Source organism: Eutrigla gurnardus (genome assembly GCF_963514095.1).
Source record: "Eutrigla gurnardus genome assembly, chromosome: 17".
Taxonomy (NCBI): domain Eukaryota; kingdom Metazoa; phylum Chordata; class Actinopteri; order Perciformes; family Triglidae; genus Eutrigla; species Eutrigla gurnardus.
This window is the reverse complement of record NC_139928.1, coordinates 21,753,461-21,769,956: the sequence shown is the minus strand read 5'-3', so window position 1 is coordinate 21,769,956 and position 16,496 is coordinate 21,753,461. Positions and strand designations below refer to the sequence as shown.

Sequence of the window (16,496 nt, the reverse complement as noted above, 5' to 3'; positions counted from 1 at the left end):
TCTCTCTCCCTCTCTCTCTCTCTCTCTGGTCTGTCTAGGAAGAGAAACCAAAGGAGGGGAGTGGATGTGGGAGGGAGAAGAAGAAGACTTAAAGTGAAGGTGATGGAAAATGAACAGGAGGAGAGAAAGGTGGAGGTGGAGGTGGAGGTGGCTGACCATCGAGGAAGTAAAACAGTAATAGCGTTTCAAACAGGAGCCTCGGTTCTCTCCCGCCAACCTCGGTGACTTTCCCGGCGGCGAGCTCTTAATGAACGCTACAGTTCAGTCGCAAAGGCAATTTATTCCCGTGATCGTGAAGGGCACGAGAGACTCGCTAGCCAATCCCGAGGCAAAGCCAGGAGGGGGGGGGCGTCCCATTAGAGGTGCACCCATCCGGCGTGCCCTCTTCCCGCCCACCGCGGCGTGGGAACATTAGCTCGCTGTGAACCGGAGCGAGCCGGCTAAAAAAACTTCCTCAATCACTTAAATAAAGTCAGTCGAGTCCCTTCCTCCACGGATCGGTGGGCGATCCCGTTAACCCGCCACATAACGAGCATCTAACAGGACTGAACACCATTAATGAGTCCGAAACTCAATTCTCTGGAGATGGAAGTACCGACCGCAATATTCCACAGAAAAAAACAGGACTTTTCTGAATACAGACTTTATTTTTTCAGTAAAAAAAAAATTAAGCAAACATCTGTTTCGTTTTTTTTCACTAACTTCTAAGAAAAATATATCTCGGCCATCAGCTACCAAAACAATGAGTCCAAAGACTCTAAAATGCAGAGACAGACATAGAGACATAGAGATATCTGCAGAAATGAGCATGCTAACCAGCTAGACCGCCCCACCCTGTAATAGCACTTTGCACCTCTAGGAGGTGATGATGAGTCACTGCAGCTTCTAACCACGTTTTTTACACATTTTGCACCTTTTTTGAACATAAAAAGAGCCGCTGCTCTACTTTCTGTGGATTTAAACTTCGTGTCTCCAATCAGTGAGGTCACAGCAGGTGTTTTGACTTTGGCAGCCAATAAGCCCCCCCCCTGCTGTGACATCACTGATTGGGGGTTGTGATGGTGAAGTTTTCACCCAGCGAGAGCTTCCTGCTGAATGAAGTTCATGTGGAGATCAAGTAAACACTTTCAGGATTAAAAGGCAACGTCTTCTTTAAACGCATCACTTTTTTAGGACGTGTGGTTAAAATAAGAAAAAGCGTGTGATTATCAGCCGAGGCAAGTAGTAGTTCTGCCAGGCCGATGTTGGCATGGTAATCAATCAGACGGGCGTGGAAAATCATTGCTATATGTTATTATTAGAACAAAATGGCCAATTTGTCACTCCATTATGCACACACACACACACACACACACACACACACACACACACACACACTGAGGTAGACTCTTTGAACATGATGTTGTTTGCATAGCAGCAATGAGATCATTCATGAAGGCCTCGGGGTCGCGTCTCCTCTGGAGGAGGGAAACATGGGAGAGAGAGGGAGAGAGACAGAGACAGAGAGAGAGAGAGAGAGAGAGAGAGAGAGAGACAGAGACAGAGAGAGAGAGAGAGAGAGAGAGAGAGAGAGACAGAGACAGAGAGAGGGCTGATGAGGGAGGAGGAAGGACGAATGCGTGTTTGGAGAGTAAAGCGTGAAAATAGATAAGAAGGGGGGGAGGGGAGGTAGATGCCCTGTTGCATTTTTATCAGGTCTGTGTTGGAGTCGCCATGGCGATGGATGCACGGCGTAGACACGCATCACCATGCGAGGACAACTTGTCACCTCATCACTCTGTCTCACCCCTTCTCTCTCCCTCAGAACTCCCACAATGCCGCTGGCCTCGAGGCCTCCAATCACAAGTCAAACGCCTACATATGTGCGTCCCCCCCCCCCCCCCCCCGATCATATAACATGTTTTAGTCCGTGTTGGTTTGGAGCTCATGACACCGGTGTTGGATGTCTCTGCTTTCAGGGGTCAGAGTTCAACGTCCTTAATTAGGATCACTTTTCCATCTATTAAAAGAATCCCTCTAAGTGTTCTTTCTCTTGAAACTGACTGGGTGTGACATGACTGCCCCCTGGTGGTCACATGCAGCAGGTTGCACATCTTAATATTATATTATATTATAAGTATGATTCATGGCAGCTTCGCCCTCATGAACCCTCTGAACTGAACTCCCATCCATGCAGGTAAAACCACAACATCAGTAAGTAACTCTAACTTTTTACTTTTACTCCCTAAATTTGAATAAATATCTGTACTTTCTACTCACATTTTCAAAAGTCAATATTCTGACTCAAAATAATGAGAAACTTTCTCAAATGTTGACTTAGTAGGATTCAGGGTTGGACCACCTTTCCACTAAACCCATCACTCTCCGGCTGGTTATATCAGATCATTTCTCACTGATTTTAGGATTTCTGATGCATCAGCAGCAGACAGTTTTTAAACTCTTCCATCAGCACTAACTGTTTTAACTGCTCAAAATGTGCTGCCCCAGTAGCCGTGCACCAGCGATCAAACAAGGTCTCCTTCTCACGAGCGAATTCCATATATGTCTGGTTTTCGGGCTTCCTCAATTGACGGAACTTCTGGCGATAGGCTTCCGGTACCAGTTCATACGCCTTAAGAACCGAAGCTTTCACTTTGTCAAAATCTTGACAGTCATCCGCCGGAAGTAACGAGTACACTTTCTGCGCTTTACCGGTCAACACACTCTGTAACAACAGGGTCCACTTTCTGGGCCAATTCAGCGTAGAAGCCACCCGTTCAAACAAGACAAAATATTGGTCGACTTCCTTCTCATTAAAGGGAGGAACTAAGCGGATGTTTTTGCTTAGGTCAAAATCTGTGGACTTTTTGGCAGCTTGAGATGCCACACCAAGCTCTAACTCACGCATGCGAAACTCAAGCTTTTTAGTCTCCAGTTCATTATGCAGCTGAAGCTCTTTCTCCTTTAAGGACAGTCGCTGCAGCTCCACCTCCAACTCTTTAAGCCTGACCACATCATCCACAGATTGACCCGACTGCTCAGGATTCTTAGGGGTACTCTCAACATGTGGCAAGAGACCCTGATCAACTAAGACAGCATACACCTCTGCCTTTATATTAAGCTTCCTGGATTGTTTTGTCACAGATACCTCATAATGGTCAGCAATTAATAGCAGGTTATCTTTTGTACATAGATCAAATACTTCAAGCGTAGGAGCTTCAACAAACTCATCTAACACAAACTCCATCATCAAAGATAGCAGAAACTGACTGCACAACCTGCTGCTCACACAGCAACATACTACAACCTCAATGCGAAAACACTGCCTTGTAACAACCACCACAACAAAGGAACCAAACAAACAAGTCCAAGGTTTACTGCCACTAAGCCAAGTATCCACCTTTTGTTTGGACGAGCCCCCAATTTATGTTACGACCCCCTGTAAGAGAGGTCTAACATAAGACAAAACAACAAGTTATGGTTCAAAGGAAGGTGAATTTTATCAACTTAATCATCAAACGAAGCAAACAAACTGATGGGTCGGCCAAAATAAGCATAAGAAGAGCAGACTCCCAGACCAACCCACCAGGGCCGTCGGACCTGGGGTTTACCCTCTACCCTAACCCACCAAAACAACTAATCCTTACTGAAATAAAGCCACGAGAACTGAACTACCGCACCCCTCAGAATAACATAAATCAAAGACATAATACCCCAGCCAGCCTCCCGGCTGACTGACAGCACTGCTGGTCCAGTGGCATGCAGAGAGCAGGTGAGAGAGAGAGACCAGAGCCTAGTGCCCTACCCCCTCTTATTGACTCTTCTCAATCAGCCAATCAGCCAGACTGCTATCACCTGGCTGCCAAGCCAATCACCAGCCATGTTGACACATCCTGGCCAGCAGACAGGGAGCATGTAACACCCCCATTGTTACGTTTCCAGAAATAAAAGCCTGGAGGACGGGGGTCACATGTTGGGAAACTAACAAAATACTGCACAATAACACTAAAACGGGTCAACTAGCAGAAATAAAAACACACACTCACACACCCAGAGAGCCAACTGAAGGTGTTGACCCTCCGGACACACACACACTGATCTGGGATCTGCAGCTCCCTTATATAACCTCTCTGACTGATTGGTTGCAGCTGAAGGAGATCATCACAGGTGCAGCTCCTGATCACCTGAGATCTTCCCAAAGGGATCCACCTGTAGACCAGACAACTTCCTATTTAGTCCAAACCTTCTGCAGTTATGAAAGTATAATTAATTTAAGATCATGATCCCCTTGTTTTATAATTGACTTTTCCAGATTGTTTGATCATATATTCAATATTTAATTAGATATTGAATTAAACTACATTGGGAGAAGTCAGATAAAAAACTGCATACAAGATTAAAACAACTAATAATAATAATGTTCTAATAAGAAACATGTGAGCCTCAAATCTGGTGACATTTTTAACAGGAAGAAAAGATTTAAGATTTTTTTTTAACCACTTAGCCACATCGCTCCAGTCCACGATGTTCTTGTTTCTTCAGCTTTCCATTAAGCAAAATAAAATTAAGTTGTTTATAACAAATAGATAACAGTCTTAATAGAGAGGGAGCTAACATTTAGAGTTATTGGGCCCTCATGAAAATACATTTATGTGCTCTATTATTAACTAGAAAATTCCCCCGCCGGGAAATTTTGAGAGGGAGGCAGTGGGCCGCCGCCCGGGGGTGTGTCTGTAAAAGTTTAAAGTTTAAACGGAGTTTCTAGGTGAAAGTATGCCCGAGCAGACGACGTTTGACTAAAAAAACTACATTTCCCACTACTAAATGTAGTTTTCAGTACCTTCCTGTCCACCAATCAGAGCACATCACTCGTGTCTCCATTTTAAAGTTTCAATGGAGTTTCTAGGTGAAAGTATGCCCGAGCAGACGACGTTTGACTAAAAAAACTACATTTCCCACTACTAAATGTAGTTTTTAGTACATTCCTGTCCACCAATCAGAGCACACCACTCGTGTCTCCATTTTAAAGTTTAAATGGAGTTTCTAGGTGAAAGTATGGACGAGAAGAAGACGTTTGACTAAAAAAACTACATTTCCCACTACTAAATGTAGTTCTTAGTACATTCCTGTCCACCAATCAGAGCACACCACTCGTGTCTCCATTTTAAAGTTTAAATGGAGTTTCTAGGTGAAAATATGCCCTGAACTCAGCTGTCACTCAAGTACTACCGAGTACTAGCGAGTACTACCGAGTACTACCAAGTACTACCGAGTACTACTGAGTCTCAAGTACTGAGAACTACTAGGTACAATGTATTGTCAAACAGTTGAGTGCTTTGCACTCAACTGTTTCCCAGTACATGTCACTGAACTCAGCTGTCACTCAAGTACTACCGAGTACTACCAAGTACCACCGAGTACTACTGAGACTCAAGTACTGAGAACTAGTAGGTACTATGTACTTGCAAACAGTTGAGTGCTTCCCAGTACATGTCACTGAACTCAGCTGCCACTCAAGTACTACCGAGTACTACCGAGTACTTCCGAGTACTACTGAGTCTCAAGTACTGAGAACTACTAGGTACAATGTATTGTCAAACAGTTGAGTGCTTCGCACTCAACTGTTTCCCAGTACATGTCACTGAACTCAGCTGTCACTCAAGTACTACCGAGTACTACCAAGTACTACCGAGTACTACTGAGTCTCAAGTACTGAGAACTACTAGGTACAATGTATTGTCAAACAGTTGAGTGCTTCGCACTCAACTGTTTCCCAGTACATGTCACTGAACTCAGCTGTCACTCAAGTACTACCGAGTACTACCGAGTACTACTGAGACTCAAGTACTGAGAACTACTAGGTACAATGTATTGTAAAACAGTTGAGTGCTTCGCACTCAACTGTTAGCCAATACATGTCACTGAACTCAGCTGTCACTCAAGTACTACCGAGCACTACCGAGTACTACCGAGTACTAGCGAGTACTACTGAGACTCAAGTACTGAGAACTACTAGGTACAGGTCACTGAACTCAGCTGTCACTCAAGTACTACCGAGTACTCCATTTTAAAGTTTAAATGGAGTTTCTAGGTGAAAGTATGGCTGAGCTGAAGAGGTTTGCCTAAAAAAACTACATATCCCACTACTAATGTAGTTTTAGTACATTCCTGTCCTCCAATCAGAGCACACCTGCTGTCAGTTATAAAGATCAGTGCCACACAGTGCTGTCACCATGGCAACGGCCCTTGCTGCGTGTGTATGACTGCTTTGGAGCGTCTCTCTGCTTCTCTCTATCGCTCAATTCCCCCTCTGCGCATGGGTCCGAACAAAAGCATGCCACGCTCACACCGAAACTCCTATCGCCAAAATGTTCGCACCGTTAGCGCCACAAGACTCGGCTGAAGACACTGATGACTTTTATTTTTTCCTAGTGTCAGAAATGTGGACGCTAGGGCGAGTTAGAAATGCTGTTCAGATCAGGTTTCTTTGAAAATCTGCTTCTAAATTAACATTAGAGCGGATGACGAGAAAACCTGACTTGGCCGCGCTTAGAGGTTGCTAGTTCAAATTCTGTAAATCGCACAGACTTTTTGAGCACATTGTGAGAGACATGACAAGTTTGTCTACAAAATTGGAAAATATCACGTCTGTAGAGTGAAGACTGTGGCCGGGAGGAGTTTGGAAAGAAAAATCTACTGAGAAGCCCCCACACTCTAACTGATGATGTCACGCACTCTAGCCCAGAAGGTTCCGCGCAATACACACCCATTGAAATCTCACGATTTCTCCCAAAACGATCATGGTCATTGAACAGTGATTGATCAAAAACTATATGAGCTATTGAAACGCGGATTGGCACACCAGCACACAAGACTTGTGTCTACGTTTTAGAGTTTAAATGGAGTTTCTAGGTGAAAGTATGACTGAGCAGCAGGCGTTTGAAAAGCTACAATTTCTGCTTTTTTTTTTCGCTCATTTTTTACTAATCCCATTCATTTCAATGGGGAAATTTCGGTGGTTTTTCGCGACTTACGTCGCGAAAAATTAATATTCTGGACATTTTTGAAGTAGCACACCGATCGCGATCAAGGCGCACGTTTTGATGTTACATTCGCGTAGGTGCTCGTTTTTGTTTGGCAGTTTTAGGGAATCAAAAAAAGCCGTAGGAAGAATAATAATAAGAAAAAAACGCGCAGGATAACAATAGGTGGCTGTGCTTCGCACAGCCACCTACTGTTTGTCTCTGCAAACAGTAGGTGGCTGTGCTTAGCACTGCCTCCCTAATAATGACTGGGATGATGTCTCTGGAGTGTCATCATTTGGCCAGTAGGGGGAGCTGGTGAGACACTTGTGGTGAAGAGGTCACTAAGGCCAAGTAATCAGTGTAGTCCAGAGCTGTGCTGTGTAAACATCGTTTTCCAGACCAGACATCCTGATGATCCGCTGCTGCTATAATTAACGTTTTTCTGTTATTTCTGGATTTCTGCCCTCTGGTGGTGTTAAAGTGTTTGTTCTCCCGAAGGTGCTGTAAAAACGTGTCAATGAAACTCTTCCAGCGTGTGGGCAAATATCAAAATAGTTCATTTTATTTATGCTGTATTAAAGTTATAAACACATCCGGCAGTGGTTTTACACATGACCATACAGACATGGGAAGCCATCATCCATCTCAGTGATAATCTCCCAGAAGCTCATTACAGTACAGCGATAATCCTTCCCCCCCCCCACGGCCTGCTGGTCGCACAAACAAGTAAAACTGTCAAAACAATCGGTGGTTTTTTAACAAACCTAAGCTGACCAAACCGCGGCGGTTTGAACGTCACGTAATTACAATTTATCAACATGATGATCAGTTAAAAATGTCAGGTTTTTACATCTCATTTGAACTTCACGTTCAAGACAGTTAAATCATTTCATCGTTACGAGTTCATCCTTCATATTAACTTCTTCTACGCAGCGACTTCACCCGCCGGGAGACCACGTGGACAAACGCTGATTCTTCAACCATCACATTGATGGGAGTTTTAGAAACATAAAAAAACAAAAAAAAGACTCGTCACATTACTTTCAAGGCCATCTTCATAATCTGATCTCAGGACAGCAGATCCTATCATTTAAAACAAAAAACCCACACTTACTTTCTGGCAACGACAACTTCATCTCCTTCATCCCATTCTGTCCTCACCCTTCCCACAGAACTTGGTTGTGGTCTAGAGATTCAGGACTCCCTACCCACAATGCCGTGGTCCTGCTGAGAAACCGTCTTCACCTACTTGTATGTTTGTTTCCACTCCGTCTCCTGAAAACTATGTTTCCATACAAATAAACTGCAGTTTCCAGGGGAGTTTGTTTTCTCCTGGATCCAATAATCTCAGTTGTTAAACAAAACATTAAAATGACTCTTAAGTCCTCTATAGAGGACTATCTAGAGGACTAGATAGAGGACTACGTAGAGGACTATATAGTAGGTCTCCAGCTTTAATGTGTCAGACCCTCAGAGACAGTGATCCGGTGTTTGTTGGTCCTGGATCAGGTCTACTGTAACCTGGAAACTCTTCTTCTGCATTTAATTCTCTGTGTATAATCTGCTTGTTGTTATAAATCTGAATACTGCCACCTATTGGTCATAAACTCTCCACGGAAATATCCTGGTAAAACCAACGTTAAATAAAAAGTCATTCATCTTTTTAATGTCAACCATCATGGCTGTGACTTCATGGCAAATCTCTGCTTCTGGTTAGTTTATGGGCTTTTCAAACACTCAACGTGAGACGATGAGATCCTCCAGTGTATCATCACCCAAACACTGAAACTATTCCCTCCTGCTACCAAACTCCCACTTATAGCCCAACGTTATGTTAAAGTCTACATTTGGCCAATAAATAAAAACACATATGGGCGCAGAAAGCAAGGCACGTTGCCGAAACGATGTTTTACACGGTGGAATCGTCTTGTCCCAAAGCTTTGAACTCTTTGTGAAATGTGTGTTTGTGGCTGTTGAACTTGCTGATCCTGAATGAGCACCCTTTTTTAAAAAACAACATTAAAAAAAAACAGGCTGGGGTCAACGGCGGATCTCCCAGCACAATTACTTCCTTCATGAAAACCACTGCGTCGCTGATACTCTTTGGTCTGAGAGGGGCGTTCCTCTTCAACACCATTCACATTGTCCAGTCTCCGATGGGTCTCTCAGCTCCAGCTGACGTCATACAGCCGCCAGCCCTCCGGCGGAGCCAAGAACACCCTCCGACCCCGGTACAGGAAGTTGACCACGCCCCTGTAACCCGTACGAGGAACTCCAGATTTCAAGTCGTCCATCACGCCCAGATTTCGAGCAAAGACTTTAAAACTGTCCCGGCTCGAGTACTGAACCCTGTACGGTCCGGGGCCTCTCAAGTTGCCCCCTTGCTGCAGGTCCTCAATCTTCACCAGCGGGGCGCCGTAAATCTCTTTTATAAACGTCTCGTCGTACTTCTCTTTCAGCAAATAAGACAAATCCTGTTTAGTAAAAGGCACAAATTCAGTGTTAAGCTTAATGTAGCGGAGATACTGGTCAAAGAACTGACCTAAACTGACGCCTTTACGGCCGAAGGTGATAGTTCGGGAGATTTCGGGCCGGATGCAGGAGCGGTCCTTGCGCTGCTCCGGCTGACGCATCCAGTCGTCCCAGAAGGCCGAGGGCCACTTGGGTTCGAGTTCGTCCCACATTTCCTTCAGCAGCATCCAGCCCAGACCGGGGAAGAAGTCTGTTCTGAAGAGGAGCTCGGCTTTGGACGGGTCCACCAAGGCGTCCCGGCCGTTATCGTTCCACGCCGAAACGCACCACAGGCTGGGGTCGGCTCGCAGGATCGGGTATAGGGCTCGGAAATACTCAAAGAAGTCCGGGGCCACCTTAAAACACACAGATGCACAGGTAATGAGCTGCTGCTTCAGAGATACAGGAACCTGTACAACAGCAAAAACACGTCTTTAAAAACCTTTAAAGAGTAAATAAAACACCACTATTTAGTGGTTTTGTTGTGCATTTGAATTCTACATATTGTGTTATAAATGTACAGATTGACTGCCCTCTACTGGTACAAACCCGCATATTGACATTAAATTTTGCTACTAGCTGATCTGGAGTCAGGTACATGTCAATCACAAGGTAGCCCCGCCCCTAAATCATACCCTGCCCCTAAAGCATACCCTCGTTTATAATCTATTTGACTCTAAATGGGATCATACTTTATTAAATGAACATCATGCTGTATTGAAGAAGACTTGAAACTAGAGATTAAAACCATAAACTCATGTTTACTAAGACAATAAAAAAGACTTGTTTTTGAGGAGTCGCCCCCTGATGGCCAGTAGAGAGAATGCAAGTCAATGCACTGAATGTCTACTGGTTATCACAGAGTCTGAATAAGCTGCTGGGGCTTGTTCCTCCAGGGACCAGCTCCAGTCATCATTAACCCACATTGGAATGGAAGCAGCCACATGTAATTACACTCTGACTATGGAAAGCCAACCAAACCTCTTCAAAACCTGCCAGACCTACCGGGGAGTACGTAATTACAGGAACTGTTAAACCCATGTCTTTTACTGCGTTGGCTCAATTCTGCCGGAGATCCCAAAGTTAACAAATAGGGTTCTGTGTGGATATTATGTGCACAAGTACGCTGGTGATAGCAGCGATATTTCCATTTGGTGCAGTCCATGAAAGCACGAGGTCTAGTTGGATTATTTTATTCAATGTAAAAGATCTTACAGCTGCGATGCATAACGGAATAAACTGATGAACACATATCGTCAGTATGTTTATAAATTAAAGGAATAGCTCAACATTTTGGGAAATACTGGTATGTGCTTGCTTTCTGATACTTGGGTGAAGAAATATGGATTAGGATTCAAAAGTTAAATTTAAGTCCAGAGTTTTGGCATCACTTACCACGCTTTTGTAAAGTCTCACAACAAAATGAGAATTTCTTGACTTGACTATCTTTTAAATTGACGAACATCAAAAGAGTCATTCATGCCAATAAGGTCCCATGATGGTCCAACGGAAGGGATGGGACTAAAACATCCAATCAAACAACAGAAAGCAAGCAATCCATGTGTGCCGAGGTCACTCACCTCCAGGTCGTCCTCCACGATGACCACGGTGGACTGGGAGAACGTGTTGAACACCTGGTTCAGGGCCCAGTGGTAATGTCGGGATATCTTGTAGTAGCCCTGGAACTTCCTGTGCTCCGGTCGGACTCTGATGTCCCCCAAGTCCGGCTGACGTATGTGCGTCACTTGATCGCCATATGAGCCGATCACGCGGGCCGTCTCGGCGTGGCCGCAGTCCTGGCTGACGATGATGGGATGTAGTTCTGGAGAGGGGCGGTACTGGATCAGCCTGTCCAGGCTCCGTTTCACCGTCACTCTGTCGCAGGCGATGACGAGAACGGGAATGACGACTTCTGGGCGGGAAACGGAAGTGGTCGGTTCATTGACCTTGCCGGTCTCTTCCTTGATGACGACGGTCTGACGCTGGTCAGGTTTAGACTCTGGAGGTTCTGTATGAACAGGCTTCTGGGTAATTTTCCCTCCAGTTTGGTCGTCAGCCTCCACCTTCAACGTCTGTTGGACAACCTCTTGTTTGACAACCTCTTGTTTAACTTCTTTCTCGTCCTCCGTTTCTCTTTTCCCGACGTCCTTCTGCCGAGCCCACACGGCTCTGTGACTTTCAATCTGCTTCAGGAGCTTTTTCTGGGTCTCAAGCTGAACTTCCACCTCCTCCGCCAGCCGGATGACCTCCCCGGCCAGGTTGACCCGGCCCGCTCGCCCGGCCCACTCCTCCTTTCCGCCTGGTTCGGCTCCACCGCCTTCTCCGAGGCGGCCGATGGGAGGACGACCCCAAAGGTACAGTAGAAGCAAAGCATTCCAGGCGACAAACAGGAAAGCACCACATAGTATAAGAGAACCTTTCTTGCGAACCATGGCCCAATGACGGGAGGGAAGGGATGGGGTCGTGGAAAAGGTTGCAGGTTGGGAACAAGTGATGGAACCGGAGTGAGAATCCTACAGTCTGAGGTGGCGATCTCAGATGGGCAGGAAGACGATATCCAATCACATTATCATGTTTTTAAATTCAATAGTCATCCTGTCGTTTTGGACAGAAGCGTGTTAGGGGAAGAACTGTCCAGTTTAAAATTAATTTGTTTGGAAGGCATGATTTCCATTAAAATCCCATTGCGGATCAGAGACTCAAAGTCAAGCAAGGGGAGGTCGAAAAAGTGCAGATGGAAGTTGTTGTTTTCAAGGGAGGGGGGGGAGTAGGGTCACTGTGGGTTGAGGGAATGTGGCTTCTTGGATATTACCCTTCAGCATTCACCCTGAAAGGAGAGCAGCAGAACAAACGATCAGCAGAATGAAAGCAGCACATTTTGAACTTTAAACAAAAGGCATCTTTAGGTGATTCATGGGCTCGTGTCAGACTCATCAGTCCGAAACCATAGCATGAAACCACAGCAGGGCTACAGGAAGGAAAACGTGTGCTTCCTCCACAACAGTGTTGCCCTGGCAACAGGCTGCAGGTTGTCGTGTCATTTGCACCAAAATTCATTCACAATGACTTCCTAAATGGACAGATTGAAGTTTAACTGACTTGGTGTTAAGACTTTAATTTTGTTTGGATGTTTCAGCTCTTTCCTGCTAACGGTGCCGTCGGGTTTGAGCAGATTCAACATGATTTTTCCCACTGAAGACACCAAATGTACTTTATCAGTACAGCATTGTTATTCCTCTTCAGAAAAAAACATACAAATGTGTTTTTTGGAGGCTTCCTCCCCTGAACAAACACTTTATCTGACATGTTCAGAGGGGCCAACAGGATGTCCTGCTCATCCGCCCACAACGTACAGTCTCTTACTCAGCAATGTGTGGACAAAGATGTCAAACGTCCAAAGGAGTCACGTGCTGATCATGAGGATTCTCGTCAAAAGGGGAATACCATTTTTTGATTGGCTTGTTTGTTTTTACCCCCTTAGAACAATCCAAGAGATTGTTAGTGATCATGATTGATGGTATCTTTTCCTGCCTGTCAAGTACTTGGAAAAGAGGACTCAGGGCAGTGACGGAAAATACGTTTTTTAATGCAAAATGCACAATCCAGATGACCAAATTAGGTTCTGAGAGATGCAGCTAATGACTCTTTGAACTTAAGCCTCGACCTTCCACCCTTTTGTTATAAGTCGTAGACCAGCACCAGAAACGGCATCTGGAACACCGAAACACAACAACCGTCACATGAATTATATCATTACTATAAAACAACCTGCAAACCAATGGTGGAATTTAAAAGGTATTTAGTATAAAAGGGTATTTAGTGCTGAAACTATTTCTCATACATCAGTAGGACTCGATTTGTTTGTGGCGTTTTTGTTGCTAGTTTATGCATTTGCTGTTTTTTCACAGTGCATGTTTGGACTGAGGATGAAGGTAATAAAGGAAACAGACGTGATTATCTGGACCACCACCGACACCATGTGCCGTTAATACGTTTTTATTTTTACATTTTCATCTTCCAGCTTGACTTATGTGTTGATATTAAGCGTCTGTCTTTTGGTTTCTTCTAGCTTCTTTGGTAAATTATTTCGGTGCAATGCATCGTTTAAAACGGTGCATTTTTAAACAGTGGAAACAACAGTTTAAAAACCTCACACTATTGCGGTTGGAATTATGCATTTAATAGGCTCCATGTGAGGGGACTGTTTGTCTATGTTCACCAATTACTGTTAATGATTCTTCATTATCATTAATGTTTTACCAAGTAGTCACAGGGAAACAGATTTATATAAATTAACATGCAAATGTTAATGATTTCTCTATAAAACAAGCGCCATGGAAAATATGCTGGTTGGAGTTTCTCCTCTCGGCCACTGCACTCTCCCCTCATTGGGGAAAACTCATAAAGGAGATAAGATAACGGGAGCATTGTCTTTTGGAAGGAAGGACGGTTACTCTTTATGGACCTTCAGCCTGAACTTCCTGTCCTGATGTTCCAAAAGAAAACATCTGCAACCAGTGTTTGTAATGGCCGACTGGCTGGTTAGGAATCGCAGCACTAGAGGAAAGTGTGAATGTAATCTAGCGAAACCCTCCATTTTGTGTCTGACCTCAGATTTGACTGTACAAAGTCCAACTTCCCATGAACAAACAGGCTCCGGTACAGATGTTGAAATGCTGACACAGAACTGTCCAAACACTCAACAGTGCGTATGTGACACTTATGGTTTGTTTGACTGTTGGACGCCGATGCACTGAGTGACTGAAGGTCACTGAAGGACAGCTTAAAAAAAAAAAAAAGAAGCCTAAACCAATTACTGCCGATAAATATAGGCGTGCAGTAATCTTGTAAGGATGGATGTTTGACCAGAAGGAACAGACGCTCTGATTAGTAATGAATCTTTGGCTGTGCAAGGTGTTCACACGTCAGACCTGTCTATCCCCATATCGCCTTACAGGGAACCCTCCCTCCTCGGTCCCACCTACTGACACACATAAGAGACCTGAGAGCACTTTAAAGAGCCATTTAACGAGTGACCAATGTGTTTAGGTTGACAAGAAAATGTCATTCATGTTTTATCTCTATGATAGAAAGCTAGACAGCTTCCTAATGTATCACAATATCAAAAAAATGTGTTTCTGGTCAAGACATCACCTTTTTTTTAAATAAATTAACCTGATTACACAACAAAAACATTAACTTGTTTCGCAATGGTCACTTCAGTGAAGCAATTTCATTTCTAAAAATCCATGAAATCAGGCATTTTTATCCGCAACAACAACAAAAAACACAAAACCCTGGAGGGGAGAGTCATGAGTGTACATATTTTTAACTTCTCTTTTTCAAAGAATCAAATTAGTCAGATGATCATCTTGAAAGTAAAACACACACAAAGCAGCACATACAGACACAGTAACAGTAAAGAAACAGTGCAACATATAGAAAAGTTAAAATACGAGGAGAAACCAGTCAGGATACTAAATCAGAAACTCATGAAGCACCAAACAAGGAGGTGAACTGAGAAATAAAGAGTGTTTAACTACCTGAACTGGGATCAGCCTTTAAGATCATCCTGTGTCTCCCCTTTTCAACTGGTAGTAAACTAAGCTTTGCAGACTGTGGACACACTGGACAGGGGAGGGAGGATGGGCAGAGGGAGGGAACTGTTGCTCTTCCAACAAAACTGTACCAGCTGAACCTGTATACTCTTTAAAAAAAACTAAAAACCCCTCCTCCCTCCGTCACACAACGTGGAGTGGACTGGTAGGATCACTGGGGGAGGCAGCAGACATCTAATAGAGGTGCACCAATCCTTGCTAATTGTTCACATGAGGCCTCTTTTACATTGTTTTTTTTTTTTTTTTTTAAATCAAAACTGATTCAAGTGCAAAACAGTGCAGCTGCAGAGTCAAGATGACAGCTGTTAGCATCAGAAGCTATCAAGTTAGCTGACATCAACAAAGTCAAAACATTGTCAAAATGCAGCAAAGGGGTGGGGGGAAATATCTGGTGTCTTGTCATCCTACAGTGGTTTCTCTAGAAGAAGAAAAAAAGAGCTTCTTAAAGCACGCGAATGCTAACATGCTAGCTGGCTAACGCCGACAAAAACAGCTGTAAATGTTGTTTTTCTTCCCCGTATTTATGAGCCGGATTGAAATGAAAGTCTCACTCACCTCTCTTCTCCACATGCTGCCCTCGGAGGAGAGCTGGGGGCCACGACTCGTCTCGCACCGCGGAGAGGAAATGAAAGCTCACATCCGAGCTGCTGCAGCGCCGACCGGCTAGCTAGCTAGCTCGCTAGCTAACGGCTGCTAGCCGAGCGACTCTTATATATGTTCATCGCTGTCACATTCACAGGACATCTCTGCGTTGCTTACACCTCCACCTCCGGTTCCCATTACTCTCCCCCCCACCACCACCCCGGTGTTGCTCTTTTTCCCGTATATATATCCAACACCGGTACCCGTTAGCCGCTAATGCTAGCAGGCTACCGTGTCTGGCTGCTCTGGGATCAGATGTTACACCGTTGCCACCGGCGGCTGCTGTGTCCACAGTGACATGTTTGTCCTCCGCCTGGGTTTCAGGTTGTAGTTGGTAGTATGCTCTCCGCTGGGTCTCCAACACACAGGCAGCCTCTTCTGATGTGTGATGATGACGGCATTTTCATCGGACTACACAAAACCACACTTCCGGATTAACGAGAACGATTTCGACCAGTTTCTAACCGTGTTTCTATCTTTAAATCATAGGGAAGACAAACACGCCACATTATTATTCATCTTCAGCCTCACTTCCCATACTGTAGCTTAGCTTAATAGTTTTTTTCTTTATTTTAAGAACTTTTATTTTGAAAAACGCCAGGCGGTTCCGTGTCTGAAAAGTGTAGCCCACGGCTGAAGCGCCTTTTTCTCTACTGGCCACCAGGGGGAGACTCCTCTGGTTGCAAAAAAAAAAAAGACAGATTGCATGGAAGAATATGAC

General features: G+C 44.5%; 2 protein-coding genes across 3 annotated transcripts in view; one reads left to right on the top strand and one right to left on the bottom strand.

The window, feature by feature from the left end:
* The window catches only part of med10 (mediator complex subunit 10), a 54,539-nt gene extending 38,861 nt beyond the window's left edge, over positions 1-15,678 (top strand). Inside the window, exon 5 of the mRNA XM_084032460.1 lies at positions 15,667-15,678. The gene's annotated coding sequence lies outside the window, so the exon portion shown is untranslated. The remainder of the gene's footprint in view (positions 1-15,666) is intronic.
* On the bottom strand, positions 8,110-16,191 carry mgat1b (alpha-1,3-mannosyl-glycoprotein 2-beta-N-acetylglucosaminyltransferase b). Of its 2 annotated transcripts, none has more exons than XM_084032455.1 (3): positions 15,689-16,191; positions 11,096-12,342; positions 8,110-9,871 (listed from the first exon to the last, which is right to left on the bottom strand). In XM_084032455.1, exons 2-3 carry the CDS (start codon positions 11,945-11,947, stop codon positions 9,170-9,172), a joined length of 1,554 nt encoding a protein of 517 aa, XP_083888581.1. In that variant the 5' UTR covers positions 11,948-12,342; positions 15,689-16,191; the 3' UTR covers positions 8,110-9,169. The 2 variants fall into 2 exon arrangements, with proteins under 2 accessions (XP_083888581.1, XP_083888582.1); XM_084032456.1 differs by lacking the exon at positions 15,689-16,191 and adding an exon at positions 15,059-15,185.
* Between the last annotated feature and the right edge of the window lie 305 nt (positions 16,192-16,496).

Bases quoted from the DNA above. Each gene is read 5' to 3' on its own strand.
- mgat1b (XM_084032455.1), bottom strand. From the start codon at position 11,947: ATGGTTCGCAAGAAAGGTTCTCTTATACTATGTGGTGCTTTCCTGTTT. The intron at 9,872-11,095 runs GTGAGTGACCTC...GTGTGTTTTAAG, and splicing joins TCGTGGAGGACGACCTGGAG to GTGGCCCCGGACTTCTTTGA.